General features: G+C 39.0%; 1 protein-coding gene across 15 annotated transcripts in view; it reads right to left on the reverse strand.

Moving 5' to 3' along the window:
• LOC308179238 (uncharacterized protein) overlaps window positions 1-16,862 on the reverse strand; it is a 213,420-nt gene that overhangs the window by 47,389 nt on the left and 149,169 nt on the right. For 4 of the 15 annotated variants that reach the window (XR_013940291.1, XR_013940292.1, XR_013940293.1 and 1 more), the window contains 3 exons: window positions 11,652-11,785; window positions 9,645-9,757; window positions 6,357-7,976 (listed from right to left, as the gene is read on the reverse strand). Coding sequence is in view for 3 of the 15 variants with exons in the window: in XM_080559115.1 (XP_080415241.1) it covers window positions 9,725-9,757; window positions 11,652-11,785 (167 nt within the window). In the remaining 12 variants the exon portion in view is untranslated. Of the gene's footprint in view, window positions 1-6,356; window positions 7,977-9,644; window positions 9,758-11,651; window positions 11,786-13,217; window positions 13,246-14,514; window positions 14,630-16,862 lie in introns of those variants that run through there. The other 11 variants (XR_013940297.1, XR_013940299.1, XR_013940300.1 and 8 more) reach the window with 8 other exon arrangements.

Below are 16,862 nucleotides of genomic sequence, written 5' to 3' on the forward strand. Positions count from 1 at the left end.
TGACAACTGGGAGAGCAAAGGAGCAATAAATGGAAAGGACTGGTAGACAGGCCCAAAACATGTTTGTTTTGCATATGTTGTTTCAATGTTTGAGAAAAAAAAATAAAGGGAGGTTTAGCATAAAGGAGGAAAGTTTGTAACTGCAAGAGTGTAGAGAAATCAAAGCCAGTTACGCCTTTTTAACTGTGCTTGAGGAGTGTTAGCCTTATCTAAGGCATTTGCTTTCAGCATGGGGTACAAAGGTTAGCAAGTAGAAAAGGGGTCTTGGAAAAGAGTATTTTTCAATGGTGCTTGGGAAAGCTGAAGTTGTCCTGGCCTTGCTGCCTGCAAGACTCAAGAATCCTAAATTTTGAGTGAAGGCTACCTTAGAAGGGGAAAAAAAGCAGCTGGCAAAGCAGTGCCTCCCCAGCAGAAGACTGCAAATTTGTTATTGTTAGAGCTATATAGTACTATCTTCCACCCCACTTAACTATTTTCTCATAAGTTTTCATTTCTCCCTTTATTTAAAATGCTGTTTGCTAATCCCTTTTACTTGCGCTTGCCAACAGGGAAAATTACATCACCGAACACAAGAAAGTTTACTATTATTTTCCCTGGGTTTTGGGTAGAACTTGAGGAAAAAATGGGCCCTTCTAAGCATCAACTTGGCCCTTGCTGAAGACAATTAACCTGGCAAAATGGTTACATTTGGGTAAAAGAGTGACAGCTGTCACCCAACGTATCCAAAACAAATCTCTACTTCCACCTACAACTAATACTGTTTGTCTTCAAAGTACATCTTTCGCAAAATTACTCATGATAGTTTTGAACATAAACTGCTAACGATAAAACATGGCACACATAATACCTGTCAGGTAAAGTAACTGGAAAAATCCTTCAGTCTGGAACTTCAATATCTGAATTATCTGTGTCGTAGCATTTTTGGGTACCATTTTCAACTACTGGGCCTACTTCTGCTGTCACAGAGTTTGAAGCTGGCATGCCATAAAATAGGACATGCTTTTCACTCTGGTGAAGACAGTTATAAATTCTGAATAAAGAGCAAAATTCCTATTGAATAAAGTAGTAGTCAATGTGGAAGTAAAAATAAAGGATCAATTTACAGTCGTATTGCTGTGTTGCATTTCATACACTTATATTTACTGACAGAGGGGAGAAAAAAAAATATCAGCACTATAGAAATATTCCTTGAAGTGGTAGACTGGCACACTTAAATACTCTGCCATAAACAGCCAATTAAAATGAACTCACAGAAGGAAAATACCTATTAATTTGTTAATTAACAAATGCTGTGTTTCAAGAATGTCTCACAAGATGACACAGATGATCATCATTAGGTTTTGTACAAGTGCTAGAAACATTCTCAACAGAACCCATAAAAAAAAAAAAAGCCTGTTTTTAAGTATTTCCTGAATGAATCCCAAAACTGATGGGTTAGAAATGGAATGTGTGTTGGATGATGATATGAATTTTGTACAGTGTTTAAGTCTTGCACTTCAGATATTTCAATTTTGTTCTGACTCTTGCATTAGTTCATAGTTCTCAGTTTAAATCTCAGTAAACAAAATGATTTCACTCAACTCTTATGTCTCTGGTGTCCTACAAAGGCAAGCTTTGTAACCGATTCTGAATTTTAGCTCTATGCAATGTTGTGTTAGCTGCAGGGAGCTTGCGGAGGAAGAAGTTTCCTAAAAGAAACTCGCTAGTCAATATTGTTTGTTGTAACTTTTTTCCAATTACCAGTCTTCATCCATGAGCAAGAAGCAAGCCAAAAGTTACTAGAATGGACTTTGTTTTAGAAAGCTATCATCTAATATGGCTATCAAGTGCATACACAATTTGGTAACAATTTCACCCCATCACTGATGTGGTAATGGATTTATGGTATAGCTTGCTTGGGTTGTGGGCAAACCATCCAAGCACATTTTCTCAGTAATTTATGATGTCGTTAGTTTTTGCAATGCTATCTTGCTTGGCGTAATGGTGTTTAAGAAAGAATAAAAAATAAAAAGTAAAAAAAAATGTGTTAAGAAAATTGACTTTCCTATTTCCTTGACATCTCCATTTGTCCAGGAACCAGACTGAAAACATGAAGCAAAGAAGCAATTATATAATTACACAGAAAACTACACAGCATCTCACTGTTTAGTGCTTACATGACAATGACAGGTTACAAGAAAACCTTCTTGTTTAATTTCTGCAAATAGTTCTTCACATTCCACTAGTTTACTAAAGCCTTTAGGTGTTGACTAACAGCTGAAGAAAATTAAAGTTATTTCATAGGACTTGGCCCAGTACGATTCCCCCTGATGGTTTAGTTCCCTATCATAAGATAAAATAAAATGGGATCACTCCACTAGTTTCAGTAGAGCTATCTTAGGCTCTACTACAGGGAGTATCATGGTCCAGTATGCTGAGCATAACTCATGAAAGAAAGCTCAGGTTTTGCGCTAATATATCAATTTTGAAATAATGGAATCCTGTTTGTATTTGTGTGCAAGACGGGAAAATAAATTATGTCATTTAAGAAAAATGAAGCAAGGAGACTATTCTTTACAACAGGAATCCAACTTGTAGAAGTGAGCAAGAATATAGTTCCATGGCTGGGGACACCAACAAAGACCAACAAGAACTCTGAATTCTTCTTCCAACATCATCAGAGTGTTCTGCTATGATTTTGTCTCCAGAGAAAAGCAGGTTCAGCATTTATCACATTACCAGACTTCAACCCTCTGTAAAAGAGTTATTTTCAGCACAACATGAAAATCTATCTCTAGCAAGATCTCAGTAGATGAAATTGATATGTATTTAAGAGCAAGGTCTTTGGTACATTACCCATTTCTCCATGACACCTGTGCCATTTCACATTATTGGTCTGTCCTGCTGCACTTTAAGCTAGCTGACATTCTCAGTGGAAGAGAGGAGAAAAGGAAAAACAGGAGAGGCCTAAACAGGAGAGAGTCCTATACTCATAGTATATTTGTGCAACAATTTTGCTGTGCTTGAGGCAGAATGAGAGGAACGGGATCTAATTCTGAAATAACAGACAATACTCATAGAGCTGTTGCGAAAGACAGCTAAGCTTACTCTGTGCTTCTGCCATACTGAAAGAATGATTCTCTTTCCGATCTCCCCATAAGATGGAAGCTGGGGCCAAAAGGAAGCTGTGATGCTTCAATAAGCTTCTTTGGGAAAATGAGATGTAGGACAAGGAAAAGAGCTGAAGAGAGCATAAGGACTCATTCGTGTACCACAGTACCTGTGGGCTGGATGTTATCCTGAGAGCAGAATGAAAAGGTTGATTTTTTTTTTTCCATCTCTGCCAAAAAGGGAACAAGAAGATGAACACAGGAGCATTGCTCATGTGAGAATAGTGTCTGTTATAAGAAGATATTGCTGAACAGACTCACACTGAGTTTGGAAGGCACCTCTGAGTTTGTACAGTCCAACCCCCTTGCGAGAGCAGGGTCAACTAGAACAGGATGCTCAATAATGTGTCCAGTCAGGTTTTGAATATCTCCAAGAGCAGATACTCCACAACCTTTCTGGGCAGCTTGTTCTAGTATTCAAACACTCTCACAATAAAAAAGCCTTTCACGTTTAAATGAAGTTTCCTGTACTTCAGTCTGTGCCCATTTGCCTCTCGTCCTTTCACAGGACACCAACAAAAAAGCCTGTTTCTGTCTTCTTTACCCTCCACATCAGATATTTGCACACACTGATAAGATGTCACTGAGCCTTCTTTTTCCCAGGCTGAACAGTCCCGGTTCCCTCAATGTTTTCCTGCATATAAGATACTCCCTAAATCACTTCAGTAGACTTGCTTCCGTATGTCCTTGTCCTCTTACTGGGGATCCCAGAACTGGATGCAGCACTCCAGATGTGGTTTCCTGCTAATTCCACCTTTTACATGTTCCTTTTTTTATGTTTTAGTTTTGTCTGAAACTCCTTGTTTCATCCATGCAGGGTACCTCATGCCATCGTTCCTACACATCAAGATGTGCAATTCTTGATCTTGAAAAAGGTGATCCTTAAAAAAACACTCTTATGAAGATTTAGAGGATGGGGGAAATGAGACAGAAGGAAATCAGAAAGAATTCTGCTGCCTGTTAAAGCAGTTTCTTGCCATGTTCAAGACACAAGTTCATGCGCTTAATCCAGTGGACAACTAATTTTTCATGCTGAGACAATTGCTCTAGTAGAAGAACAATTGAGGAAGGCTTGCTCTGTAGTATCAAATAAATTGTTTTTTCTTTTTGGACACATATGCTAGATGTAAAAAGCCTCAGTTTGCATTCATGTACCACATTAGACTGCAGAGAGAATTTGGCATTAGTGTAAATCTGAGTCTCTAGCATATTGACTACCAAGTGACCCAGACCCCCTCCGCTCCCCAACAGGCTTTGCCTTCAGCCACGTAAGACCCATCCCAATCATCTCTGGCATGTATTTGAGGTGTCTGAGTGACGTTTGTTTTTCACATCTATCTGTAGTTCATGTATGAGGAAGGACATCAGATGGCACATCTCCTGATTGTGCAGGTTCAGACCTACAAAGAGATTTCTTCAGTTTTAAGGAAAAGTGAAGGTGACAGTTTTGAATGTACTTCTCTTGGAATCTAAGTGCCATAGGTATATCCTGATGGAATGAAGAGGCTACCAATAATACTGTTATTAATAACATGCTCAGTAACTGAATTTTGAGTTGGTGTTCTGATTCCTGCTCTTCACTGAAGCACAGCATTGAAATTCAAGAGAGCTGCTGCAATCCCTGCATGTGGACAGAAAACTATGGAGGATCTGGGACTGTAAGGTGATACACTGCCAAATGACTTGTCATCTGAGCTAGCATGTAGAAGACAGTCAAGGAAGCTGCAGGCAGCTCTGAGAGTCGTGTTTGAGAGCAGTCAGAGGAGTTGCTATATAAAGATATTGGTGCGCTAGTATCTCAGGAACATGATTTCATACCTACGTGCTTCTCTCTATACACTACGGGAGAATCAGACTGTCATATCCCATTGAGGGGTACCGTTCACCTGCTACCACACTTCAGAGCTCCAGCAGATTTGCACGATCAGTTTGGCTGCTATTGATTTCTCAGATCCTAAACTAGCTCAGTGTGAAGGATTTAGACTGTACTGCCCTTGCCAGCTAGGCTGTTACAACCACCTTCCCAACGCGTGCCATGTTTCATATGGACAGTGTGCCGGAGCGTAGAGCAGCTGTGTGCTATTTACCTTTTGTCCACAAGGTGGTAGCGTAGCATTAACATTAATATACAGATGGTGGCTGGCTCAATTTTCGACCAGTTATCTGACAGACTCCTACTACGGGACAAATGTTGACAATGTTCTTCATTTTGTTAACTTTCTAACTAAAGAACAGCATGATATATTAGGTCAAAGACATATACATGGAGATAGTAAATATTTGTACAAATAAAGAAGCTTTACAGAAATCTACTCCATGCCTAATAGGGCTAAGTGGAAAGAATGAGTTGTAGGGATAAAATCATGCAACTCAGCTTTGAGATTTTGCCTTGTTTCCAGAACTGATGAGTACAGATATTATCAAATGACGCTCAAGAGGGAAGAAACCAGTTGGGCTGCAGTTGGCCCTAACATCACACTGGAGTGGCTTTCTGGCTGCAGAGTGGCTTTCTGGCTGCAGAGCAATGTATTGCAGAACTTGTCTTTTCAAGACCCAGCAGAATTCATATCTAGCAGCTTGTAGGACCATCTCTTGGTAACCTATTTAAGGAAATATATAGGCTCTTTTCTAAAGCTACTTTACATTATAGTTTTGCCTTTGGCAATGACACTGTTGGCTTCAGACAGTCCCATCTACAACTTCTCTGCTCTTTCCACTGCTCATTGTTGCCCACCACATCTTGCAGCACAACTGTGAAAGATCAAAAAACTACTTCAATATTATTTTTCTTTCTCTCACACATACTGCCTTTTTCAGCCAAATTTCAGAGGTCTGGTTCACAACACAGACTCATGAACAGTTGCGCTGCCACAAATGAGAAGGCATTGTGTTTGCAGCAGAGGGTCAGGAGTGGGAAAGAACACATTAAACTGGAGTTTAGCCCATGAACACTTTGTATCATGGATCTGTGGCTGTAGTTCCCCATGGTGAGTGAGCTCTCTTGCCAGGATTTGTGTCTTATTGTTCAGTCTGTCATACAAAACAGGGTAAAACATCCTTTAAAGTATGTATTTCACGTTGATGTTATGGTAATCACTATGTAGAAAGTTATTTAATAACAAAGTATTATACCATTATTACAATATGGACAAGCTAAAAAGACACCTCGTGATGATTCATACCTGTTCAAAAACTCTTCTGAGGTCATAAAATAAAAGTCATTTTGTGAATAATTTTTAGTAGACAGGTTTTTATTCAACAAAAAATCAGAGCATTCATATAAACCCTCTGAAGTGACAGATTTCCGCCAGTGGGATGTGTAAGCTAACCAAGTAGTGATTTTTTGCCAAAGAGGAGGTAGGACGAGAGCTTTAACTCCTAATTAGCATGGTCTCTATCTTCATATCGCATCATAGTTACTGCTGATTAACTAGGGCAGTCTGTGAACTCTTTAATTTGATAACTCCTTTAGCAGGTTACCACAAATATTGACTCTCACCTCAAATCCAGGCTGCAGGCTTCTTACGCAGGATTGAAAGATAGTGTATATTAGTGTCAAAGAGATCAAAAGAAGTTTTTCAACATATTTGGTACCAGAGCCTTGTACTTGAACAAAATTCCCTTATTTGAGCCTATTTACCAGTAATTCTAGGTGGTCTCCCATCAAAGTGCTGGAAAGTGCTCCTTAGTGTCACAGTGATTGCCCACAATCCTTATGACCAAGACAAAGTGTTGCACAAAACTACGCAGGCTCTTAGTTCCCAAGGGCATTACTACATACCATGGGTCTGACTATAATTTTTCATCTATTACTGTAACAGTAGTAGGAGGCATATATTTATGTCAGTGTACCCTTGTAGTCTGCTGATAAAATATTATAAAGTATTCCAAGGAATGGACATAGCTGTCTCCAAGAAATGGAACTGCTGTTCCAGTCTAGTGAAACTATCCAATTGAGTGAAAATACTTATACTGATGGAAACAATTTTGCCAGCATGCTCATGCCACTGTTGGGGATCTCACACTCCTGACAGACAGAGCCTGGCAGGAATTTGGAGTGTAGATGGGGCCTAGATCAAATGAACAATTTGGAGTTAGAAATATATAGCAATGATCCTTTCAAAATGCTTTTATTTACAGAAACATTCAACTGAAATAAAGTCTCTTAACAGGAGGTCTTGATTACTTTTCCATTTCCAAACCACACATCATAATGGGGATGGAATGTGGTTACCATAAATTGTTGGTTTACAAATCATCACTGACTTGTTAGCAACAGCTAGGATGTTAGAGTTAGAGCAACAGTTTGGATGTGATAAAATAGCAAGAGCCCATTTTTCATGGTATCGTTGGAATGAATGTAAATGAATTCTTCCCAGAGATTCATTGTGGTGGTTGTGGTAAATAGCAAACTGCATATTTCCTGCTCATGTTGAAATCAATGGGAGTTTTATTATTGGCATCAGGAGAAGCAGGATTTGACCTTAATACAAAAGAGAAGAGGAAAAGAGAAAAAGATGAGGAATAAAGAAAAGAATAAGCCGGAAAGTTCTAAAATGACTAGTGATTCAGATGCCTGACTGGAGATACATCAAAAGAGGAGTTTAAATAGCAGAAAATACCATCAACCTGAAATTGGGGCCCCTTTTCATTTGGACTTCCTTCCAATATTTCCTTTGAATTCTCTGCTTGTGAACTTCAAAACTGAGGAATAACCAATACTAGTCACTGCTGAAAATGCAGATATTCAATTTTTCCTTTTTCTTGGAAATGCTTGTCTTTCTCTAATGGCACTGAAGAGTTCTCTTATTGGGTTTTGGATGAAACCTATAAAAATCAACAAAGACATTCTTTCAGGGGAGCCAGCACAAACTTTCTTCCATACTTGTGTTTGAGTCATGACAGATCACTATCAGTCACTTAACCTAGCACAAGCAAAATCCACATCTGCTAATAGACAGAATTAGCAAGCCTTGCCGCTGTCATAAAGGTAAATCTTCACAAGAGGGCTTCTGGATTAGAGATACAGAAAACAAAAAGCTCTAGCCCAAAAGAGCTCACTACACTTGCTTAGGTAGCAGACTAAACTACTCAAATTTATGTATTTATCTTCAAGATCCCCAAGTACTTTATAAAAACAGACTAAACCAAACAAAAGGACAATGTATGCATTTTCACTACATGGAACAACACATCACAAACTCATTTCCTTTATCAGGTGTTTTCAAAGCTCTCACCAAGGTCACAATTTCTAAAGATAGTTGTTTAAATATTTAAAATAGAGAGTGAAATCTGGTCCTCTAAAGTCAACAGCAGAACTTCCACTGACTTCACATAGACCAGAACAGATCCTTAGGTTAGTGAACTGAATATCAGTGAAGGTAGGATGATGTCTATTACCTGAAGATTTAGTACTTGCCTACTTAGCTTCTAACACAGGAAACATATAAGCTCCCTTCTCAAGCTATAGATGATCTTAAAAACAGCTGATGGGGAAACTCAATAAAAATATGAACAACAAATGCAAAGAATAACTTTTCTGTCCGAAAGAAGTACTAGTCCATTTGACTGATGTTCTATCCCTCAATACCAAAAGCAAAACTCCTGAAATAAAAGCCTATATCCAAGGAGTCTAGCCCTTAAGTTCACCAAATTATTTGTCGTGAACCTCCATGTGGACCTTCAGACTGGCACACACCTGCTGAAAAAGACAATTCTGTACAAACACTCCTGAGAGTTTTGGTAAAGAATTTGGATAATGTAAGAATGTTTCAAACCACATCCTGCAGTAATGCAAGGCAGGATGAATTTAACCTTTGCTAATAAGAACTGAAATTGCAGTATAGGCTAAATGGACCCTGATGTATGAACAGAGAAGCCAACTCAAAAAAAAATCACTTTATTTTTCTTTTTTCTTGAGGTAAAAAGCTAATGAAGATTGTTCTTTCCTGTCTGATATTAGTTTTTGGTTCTCTATACAAAATTCTTCTTAGCTGTAAGGCAGCCCTTTTAATAGCGTGTGTTTTCACAGCCAGATGAGGAAGGTCTGTAAAGGAAAGTTGTGTCTAACAAATGTCAATTTTCCTTAACAGAGTCAGACGTTGTTGATCTCTAACACGTAAGAGCAGATGATCCAACTGAGATTATCACAGGAAATCCAAGAGGAATTTAATCCAGTCTTTCAAACTTTCAATGAGATTTCTTAACTGTGAAGTACACAAGGAAGCATGTTGACTATTGTCATATTTGGCTAGAGACCTCTTGTCTTACCAAAGTATTCTTTTCTCTAGACAATGATCCTTTCTCCCCAAAGAGATGTTGCTTTCTGATAGTGTTTGAAAGAGACAGCTAACACTGTTTTTTGAGGAGGGATATAGTCTGTGTTTTAGAAAATCCTAACACATTAAAAAATTCACCTTCCCAAAGGTAAAATATTTCTCAGAAGATGAACTTAGATTTATTAGCTTTGTTTAGCTTTCATCTGGAAAAACTTACCCAAAACTAATCACTGGAGTGCAGAAAGTCTCTACTGCTGAGGTACCCATTACCCACTTCATTAGTTAATTAAATGTTTCTCATTCCTTCAGAGTGGAACACTGATATTGGGCCTGAAATATAGAAGTACATTCATTTCACAACAAGAAGACTTATCTTCCTCATCAATTCACTGCTCTGCAAGGGATTTCAGAAACAGCATTTCATATCCATAGAATCACAGAGTATCCTGAGTTAGAAGGGACCCACAAGAATTATCAAGTCCAACTCCTGGCTCCAAGAAAGACAATCTAAAAATTAAACCATAAGTCTAAGAGTGTCTAATGCTTTGTCTAAATGCTTCATGAACTCCAGTAGCTCGGTGCCTTGACCACTGCCTTGGGGAGTCTGTCCCAGTGCCCAACCATCCTCTGGGTGAAAAACCTTTTCCTAACACCCAGCCTGACCCTCCCCTGTCCCAGCTCCATGCTGTTCCCTCAGGTCCTGTCACTGTCCCCAGAGAGCAGAGCTCAGCACCTGCCCCTCCGCTCCCCTCGTGAGGGAGCTGCAGGCCGCCATGAGACCTCCCCTCAGTCTGCTCTGCTCTGGGATGAACAAACCAAGGGACCTCAGCTGCTCCTCATACATCTTGCCCTCTAGATTCTTAACCACCTTTGTTGCCCTCCTTTGGAACACTCTCTAACAGTTTCATGTTATTTTTATATTGTTGTGCCCAAAACTGCACACAGTACTTAAGGTGGGGTCACACCAGTACAGAGTAGAGCGGGACAGTTACTTCCCTCAACAGGGAATGCTGTGTTTGATGCAGCCCCCAAAAATGCTGTGTTTGATGCAACCCAAGAAACATTTGGCCCTTTTGGCCAGGGCACTCAGTTGACTCATGCTCAATTTGTCATTGACCAGAACCCCCAGATAACTTTCCATGGAGCTGCTCTCCAGTTTCTTGTCCCCTTCTTCGTACATACATCCAGAATTGCCCCATCCCAAGTGCTGAATCAGTTTCACTACTTTTCCTATGGCAATTGTGATGTTCAAAAGAAAAGCTTTCAGCGTGATGTCTTGGAGGTTTGTTAGTCTTCTTGTTTGGGGAGTGGATTTTATTTTGCTAGTTTGATCTCATTGCTGTGACTATTTAAACTCTGAATCAGCGTGGATTATGGTTTTACTGGTTTACTGGTCTGGAGTCTGGCTTTACTAAGTGGTACGGCCTTCCAGCCTCATTGTGAATAAAGGTACTGCTATTAGAAGAATTTTAAAATGCTTCAGCATTTCTCTACATGGTGGACAGAATGGTTTTGTAATGTAGACTTACCTTACCTAACCTCACTTGAGCACCAGTAGCTGTCTCTCTGTGACAGCAAGGAGCTTAGTAAAGAGAGAATTTGCCTGTCTTGGACGGGTTTTGCAGCTTCTGTTGCTTTTCCTGCTGCCATGACCAGACTCCTTCTCCCTTCTGGCACTTGTCTGCAGCTTGAGGTCAAGCCTGCTGCCTTGAAGTCAGTGGAATCAAAGCTTGCCCTTCAGCTCTTCCAGTGTATGCCATAGTAATACCAGTTAATGAAGTACTTGCCTGACCCACATCAGTTCTGATTAAGAGCAGAACACACCAGAACACCCAGTCAGACTTGGGACTCCAGGAATTATAGACCAGAATATTTAGAGGCTGTGCAGAGCTTACATGGCAGGCTCATTTGCCTTTGAATATACTAAGATTCAGGCATAATGAGATAATTGTCTTTATAAAAATGTTTAAGGCCTGTTTACCCTTATTTCGTACTTTGTGTATGCTAATTTGCCAGTAACTGAGGAGTTCAAAATATGACATTCTTTCAAGATTACCCTTTTTTCCATGAGCACATCTACCTCCCCACCTGTCCTTTTAACTATTGGTCTTTCATTGGCCTTGCTTCTAGAGTAGGAAAATTTCATATTTCAGCATTATGGGGTTTAAGAGAAATGTCAAAGTGCTTCTCTAATAGCCATGGTTAATGCATACTGCATACTCACATGCAAATGGTAGGATAGGAACAGGGTGTGTTGAGACCTCGCTTTTCGGATATGCCCAGAGAGGCATGGAGCGGTCTTCACAGTGAGAAGAATCCTGAGGATGGCCACGGAGTTGACAGACTCTGTAGAAACCCCTGTGGAGATCAGAAGAAGCTTCAAACTGAGTATTTCTTAAATCCCACTTGATGGATAGAATAGCAACTGTTCAGGCATCTGGTAGCCTTTGGCTATATGCTTCCTAAAGAGTGTATACTGCATACTGCTTAAAGAGCACAAAGACTTTTGGTATGTGGTTTATATACAATACACAAGTTAGAATGTGGTATTAAGAACAATACTGTGTTTCTACTGTATGTAGACATTGTTGTAACTAATATCTAAATTATAACTGCCCCACACCCCCACCTTCCCAAAAGAGTCCAAAATACCTATTCTTGCCAGGGACAACAAAGTAAACCAAATTTGGAGTTTCTTGGTCAAGACAGTTTTGAGTCATGACATTTATTTAAACTAAACATTAGGAAATTATCCAAAAAGTGAGATCACCCCACTTTTAAAAATGTCTCTGTATCTCCCAAATGTTTTGCCTAGTATCAGGCAAGTTTTCATGAAAGAAAAGAAAAAAAAAAGTAGTCTGACATGGAAGTTTGCCTGTGCAGTTTCAGGTGGATTAATTTCAGCTGAAAAAGTCAGGGTAGGATTCAAAATCAGGAAGATCTTGCAGTAAACTAAACTGTGGAGGAAAGAAACATCTCTCCATCTTGTATTTTCTCTCAGCCAGAACTAACAATAACTTTGCCTCTGCTACTGAACGGCTGAGCCAAAAAAACAGAAAGACAAAAGCCAAAGACAAACCAAAAAGACAAGAAGCAGAGACAGAAAAAAGACAGTGAGAGAAAAAAGAATCTACCCCACATACAAACATTGCTCTGAAAGCTGAAAGATAAGAACAACTGCCTCTGTAAAAGTCAGTTTCAACATTAGGAGATGACAGAAGCAGCAGAGATGGCAAAGCACCTAACCTGACCTACTGTCAAGAAAAGATAATGAAAACAAGATGGGAAAAACAAGGGAAGTTTGTCACTTTAAAAGAAAAAAGCCACTTTTAACACTGACAGTATACAAACCAATAAAATACTAAAATGTTGGATCAGGTCCATATCAAAGTAACTCAGCCTATAATTACATGAGAATCAAAAAATGTCAAAACACAATAATAAAGATATTGTGGAGTACTTTGTCTTTTGTAGTGCAAGCCCATCCATACCACCAAATAAGGGAAAAAGTTAAATAAGAGTTCAGCATGATTATTGCAGGAAGGGAACCATAATGGATGGGAATGGGCAGAAGTGGGAAGAAGATTAGAAGAGGGGCAGAAATTAACAGCAGTGTATAATGAGTTAAGAAAAAAAAAGAAAAAAAGAGGCTATCCTGTGTTAGACAGATACTTGAGACAGTTCTGCAACAGACAGTCATGTCTTGCAGAAATTTCCATATCTAGGTTTGTGGAGAAGGATGATATCTTCCATCAGTCTAACTAATACCAATAGATAAAAACAAGCATACCTTCAGAAATATGGGTCAAACTTCAGGTCTGAAATGGAAAAAGGGTTTTTTAAATACTCTGAAGATTGTCTATTTGGCCAGCAATAGAAGATGGAGCAACAAACATATCACCTCTTCCCACAGAGCTAGTTTTGCATGTATACTTAGCCCATCATTGTTACATCAATATTGTAATTAGGAATTCCCGGAAGAGAAGGTCAGATATAAATTGATCCAGCTACACTGAGTAAAATGAATTCATATCAGCTTTCATTAGTTGATAAATCACTTGAGAATCTGGCCAGCAGAATGCTGAATCGTAATTGCTTGACAGGGAATGCTCCCAAACATACTCATCATTTATCTGCTTTTGTTCCTACTGAAGTGAGTGGAAGCTTTAACTTTTCACTTTGGTGGAAGCATGATGAGGCCAGCCCCAGGTACTTTGAAAACCTTACCTATTTCAAAGTAAAAGTAACCTGCCTTGTGGGTGTAATTCTCCCATAATTTAAAAAATCAAACAATAGAGTCCATGTCTGATTTAACTATTTTATTATTATTATTATTATTATTAATATTATTAGGAATAAATCTTGTTTATTTCTAATATTTCTTCATCATGACTCAGACTGTATTTCAAATGAAAAGAAATGGAGAACAGGAAAGCTAAGCAGAAGAAAGATATCACTAATTACCCAATGGCAAATGGGAGAACCTCCCATGTCTTCAGACTACACATCTATACAGAAGAGACAGCAACTTTCTGTCCCGCAGAAGCTAATCCTTTTTCTTCTTATAAACACCTCATTTAATCCAAGAGCATAAATAATCCTGGATTTCCTGCATTTTATCCTAGGTCTATTACTGCAATCAATGAGAGTTTTGAAAGTGCGAGGAGCTGGAGCCTTGGGCTATAAGATCTAAATCCAAGCCTATGTTTTTTCTATGCCTGAAAAGTTCCCACAGTTTTATGGGTAACCTATAAAAACAATTGAAGTAATTGTGGTGGTCTTACGTTGTTTAGATTGTTTGCTTTTCACTCCCCAACTTAGTAATACGAACAGAGCTATTACAATGATTTATTATAGTTGGGTTACAGTCTTGCTATAGAAAGCTCTGTACAAGCAGAGAACCAAAATGTAGCCACAGATCCAAAAAGCTTGGGGATGAGACGAATTCCTTGTCTATCCCAAATTCTAAATGCATCCAAATTATTCTAGTATCCATGTGCACCACTTATCTCCGTCTTGAGGCCTCCTTAGTGCTTTAAATCTCTTGTCAGCCACAGATGAAAACCTCTACCTCGTGTAAAACTTACATTCCAGAGCTTTCTGTCACTGATATCTCTCTGCAGTAAGGTCCCACTGGAAGGATGGGACCAAGATGCTCCTGCCTTTTGCACAGATACTCAGAGCTGTGACCATGGAGCTGAAATGCAATCTGCCCTGGGACAGAGCTTTGACAGTCCCTTATTTAGTACATCAGCATGGGGGAGGGTTAGCTGAGATAACAAGGTAACCTGATTGCTGCTGCTGGCAAGAGGACAGATGTCAACATTGCCTCTTCTTTTCACAGAAACATACCTGGCTTTATGAAGAATAGGTTAGCAAATATTTTAATACAAATAGTAACCTCAGCAGAGCTGCCAAAGCAGGCTCCAAAGAGACTGACTTGTTTACAGTCTGGACCAGTGCCTTAAAACCTGACGTGCTTATTCCACAGAAAATTAACCCCAAAACGGGTATCATCATTACTGCGGGGAGAAGCTCCAGAAAGATAATTTCCTAACTCTCTCCAGCTGAACTCAGGACATTGTCCATGTTTTATCACATCAAGTGCCCTTGTAGTCATTCAGAATAAACAAGAAAATAAAGAAGTGAGGTATATCACATGTGATAGCTTGGGTCACTTGGACTGCATAGATATTTGGATGTGGCTCAACCCCCTGCCTTCACTTGGATTACTACTGGAATCTAACTTCTTGTATTGTTTTAAGAGACTAAATTGTTCTCTCTATGTACTTTGGTCATCCCAACTCAGATGTTATCTTTTCCTTTCCCACTCTAGTTTTTGGCTACAAAAAAATACACGAAGAGCTCTGAGAAGAGCCCTTTTTTTTTTTTTTCTTTTTTCTTTTTTTTCCCAGTTGCAGAGTGTGTATGCATGTGTCTGTGGTACTGCTCTCCTCCAAGTGACTGTGACAAAGATTGTCATTTATGTAGATATTTGCTTAAGAGGTTATCAGTGATACTCATGAAGATAAATGCTGGTATAGATTTGATCTTGAGAGCAACATTGGTAATACCAAATTGGTATAGGTAAGAAACAATAGAATAAACTGTTTCCAAAGTCACTGTAAACATTCAGTGGGAGATGAAAACTTCCAAGGGAATGGTCACTTATCTGGAAAAGTCAGAGTGTCTACAGAGTGTAGAAGTGTCATAATCTTTAGCTATTGAATTTCTTGGAAGATGGAGGGAAAGTCTAGTCCTGGAATTATTATGCAAAGGCTTGTAATATTGGATTTTCCAATAAAAACCCTGGTCAGCTTTTGTTGCATAATTCAGTTCGAGTAATCCCATGGGAGAACAAGAGAGAACTGATGTAGGGCAGGTAAGAGACAGGGCTTGCCTATGTGACCTACGGGCAGAGGTCCTCTGTAGGAGGCCATGCACTGCCTCACATCTTCCATGGAGATCAGTGGCAAGCACTAGAGTGGTGGCTTCTAGGTTAAAATAAATAAATAAAATAAATAAATAAATAAAAAAAAATGTCCATTACACAGTATGTCAAAATTTGCTTCTTTGGGAGAACATGATCTCAGACCTCTGTATCAGATGGAAGTTAATTGACTGGATTTGTATTTCTTGCAAATATTCATGGGTCATAAAACTTACTAAAACTCAGAAAAGTTATTTTTCTTCTTTCCTACATACCACTTCCATTGGGATCCCTAACTGAAGCCATTCAGGACCTGATAATATCAAGAGATTAAATTTGTGATCTAGAAGTAAAGGTGAACATATGGAATTATTGCTTGAGGTGGTCAAAGGACATTTGTGATGGCAGAGGAATAGTGGTGTCTTTGATGACCAGCCTGAAGGCACATGACTTATTGTCTCATTCAACTCTTCTGTCAATGGGCATGTACTCAGACAAACAGGCTTCCCAGGGCCACACAGCAAAATGACATTTCTTTGAGGGATGGAGTCACAGTCTCTGTCAAAGTGGTGGGCTGTTATTAAGAATGCAAAAGTGAAGCAGCCTGTAGCTATCAGATCACAGGAAGGTTGGGGATTAAGCACATAATCCAACTAGTTTTTGGTAAGACCTAAGAACACATACCCAATTCCACTGAAAATATCTGACAGCATCTCCTCTATACTGAAAGTTTAATAGAATGTAATGAAAACTGAAAGATTTTCCACAGTACCCCATAAAACTTTTTAAAAGAATTTTATCCCTTTTGTAGAATTCTATGGTTGTTTAAAAACAAAAGCAGATAAAAAGAGCATCGTTTCCTCCTTGTCTGTATTTTCAGAGTACTATCTACAGAAACTTCTTAGAGCCAACCCTACTAAATTCTTTACAACTGTCCCACAAGGGTGGTTCTTAAAGTGAAAAAGAGAAAAATGCTGGCACTTTATGTAATGCCTTTTTCACTTA

Source organism: Anser brachyrhynchus, assembly GCF_964034855.1.
Source record: "Anser brachyrhynchus genome assembly, chromosome: 1".
Lineage (NCBI taxonomy): Eukaryota > Metazoa > Chordata > Aves > Anseriformes > Anatidae > Anser > Anser brachyrhynchus.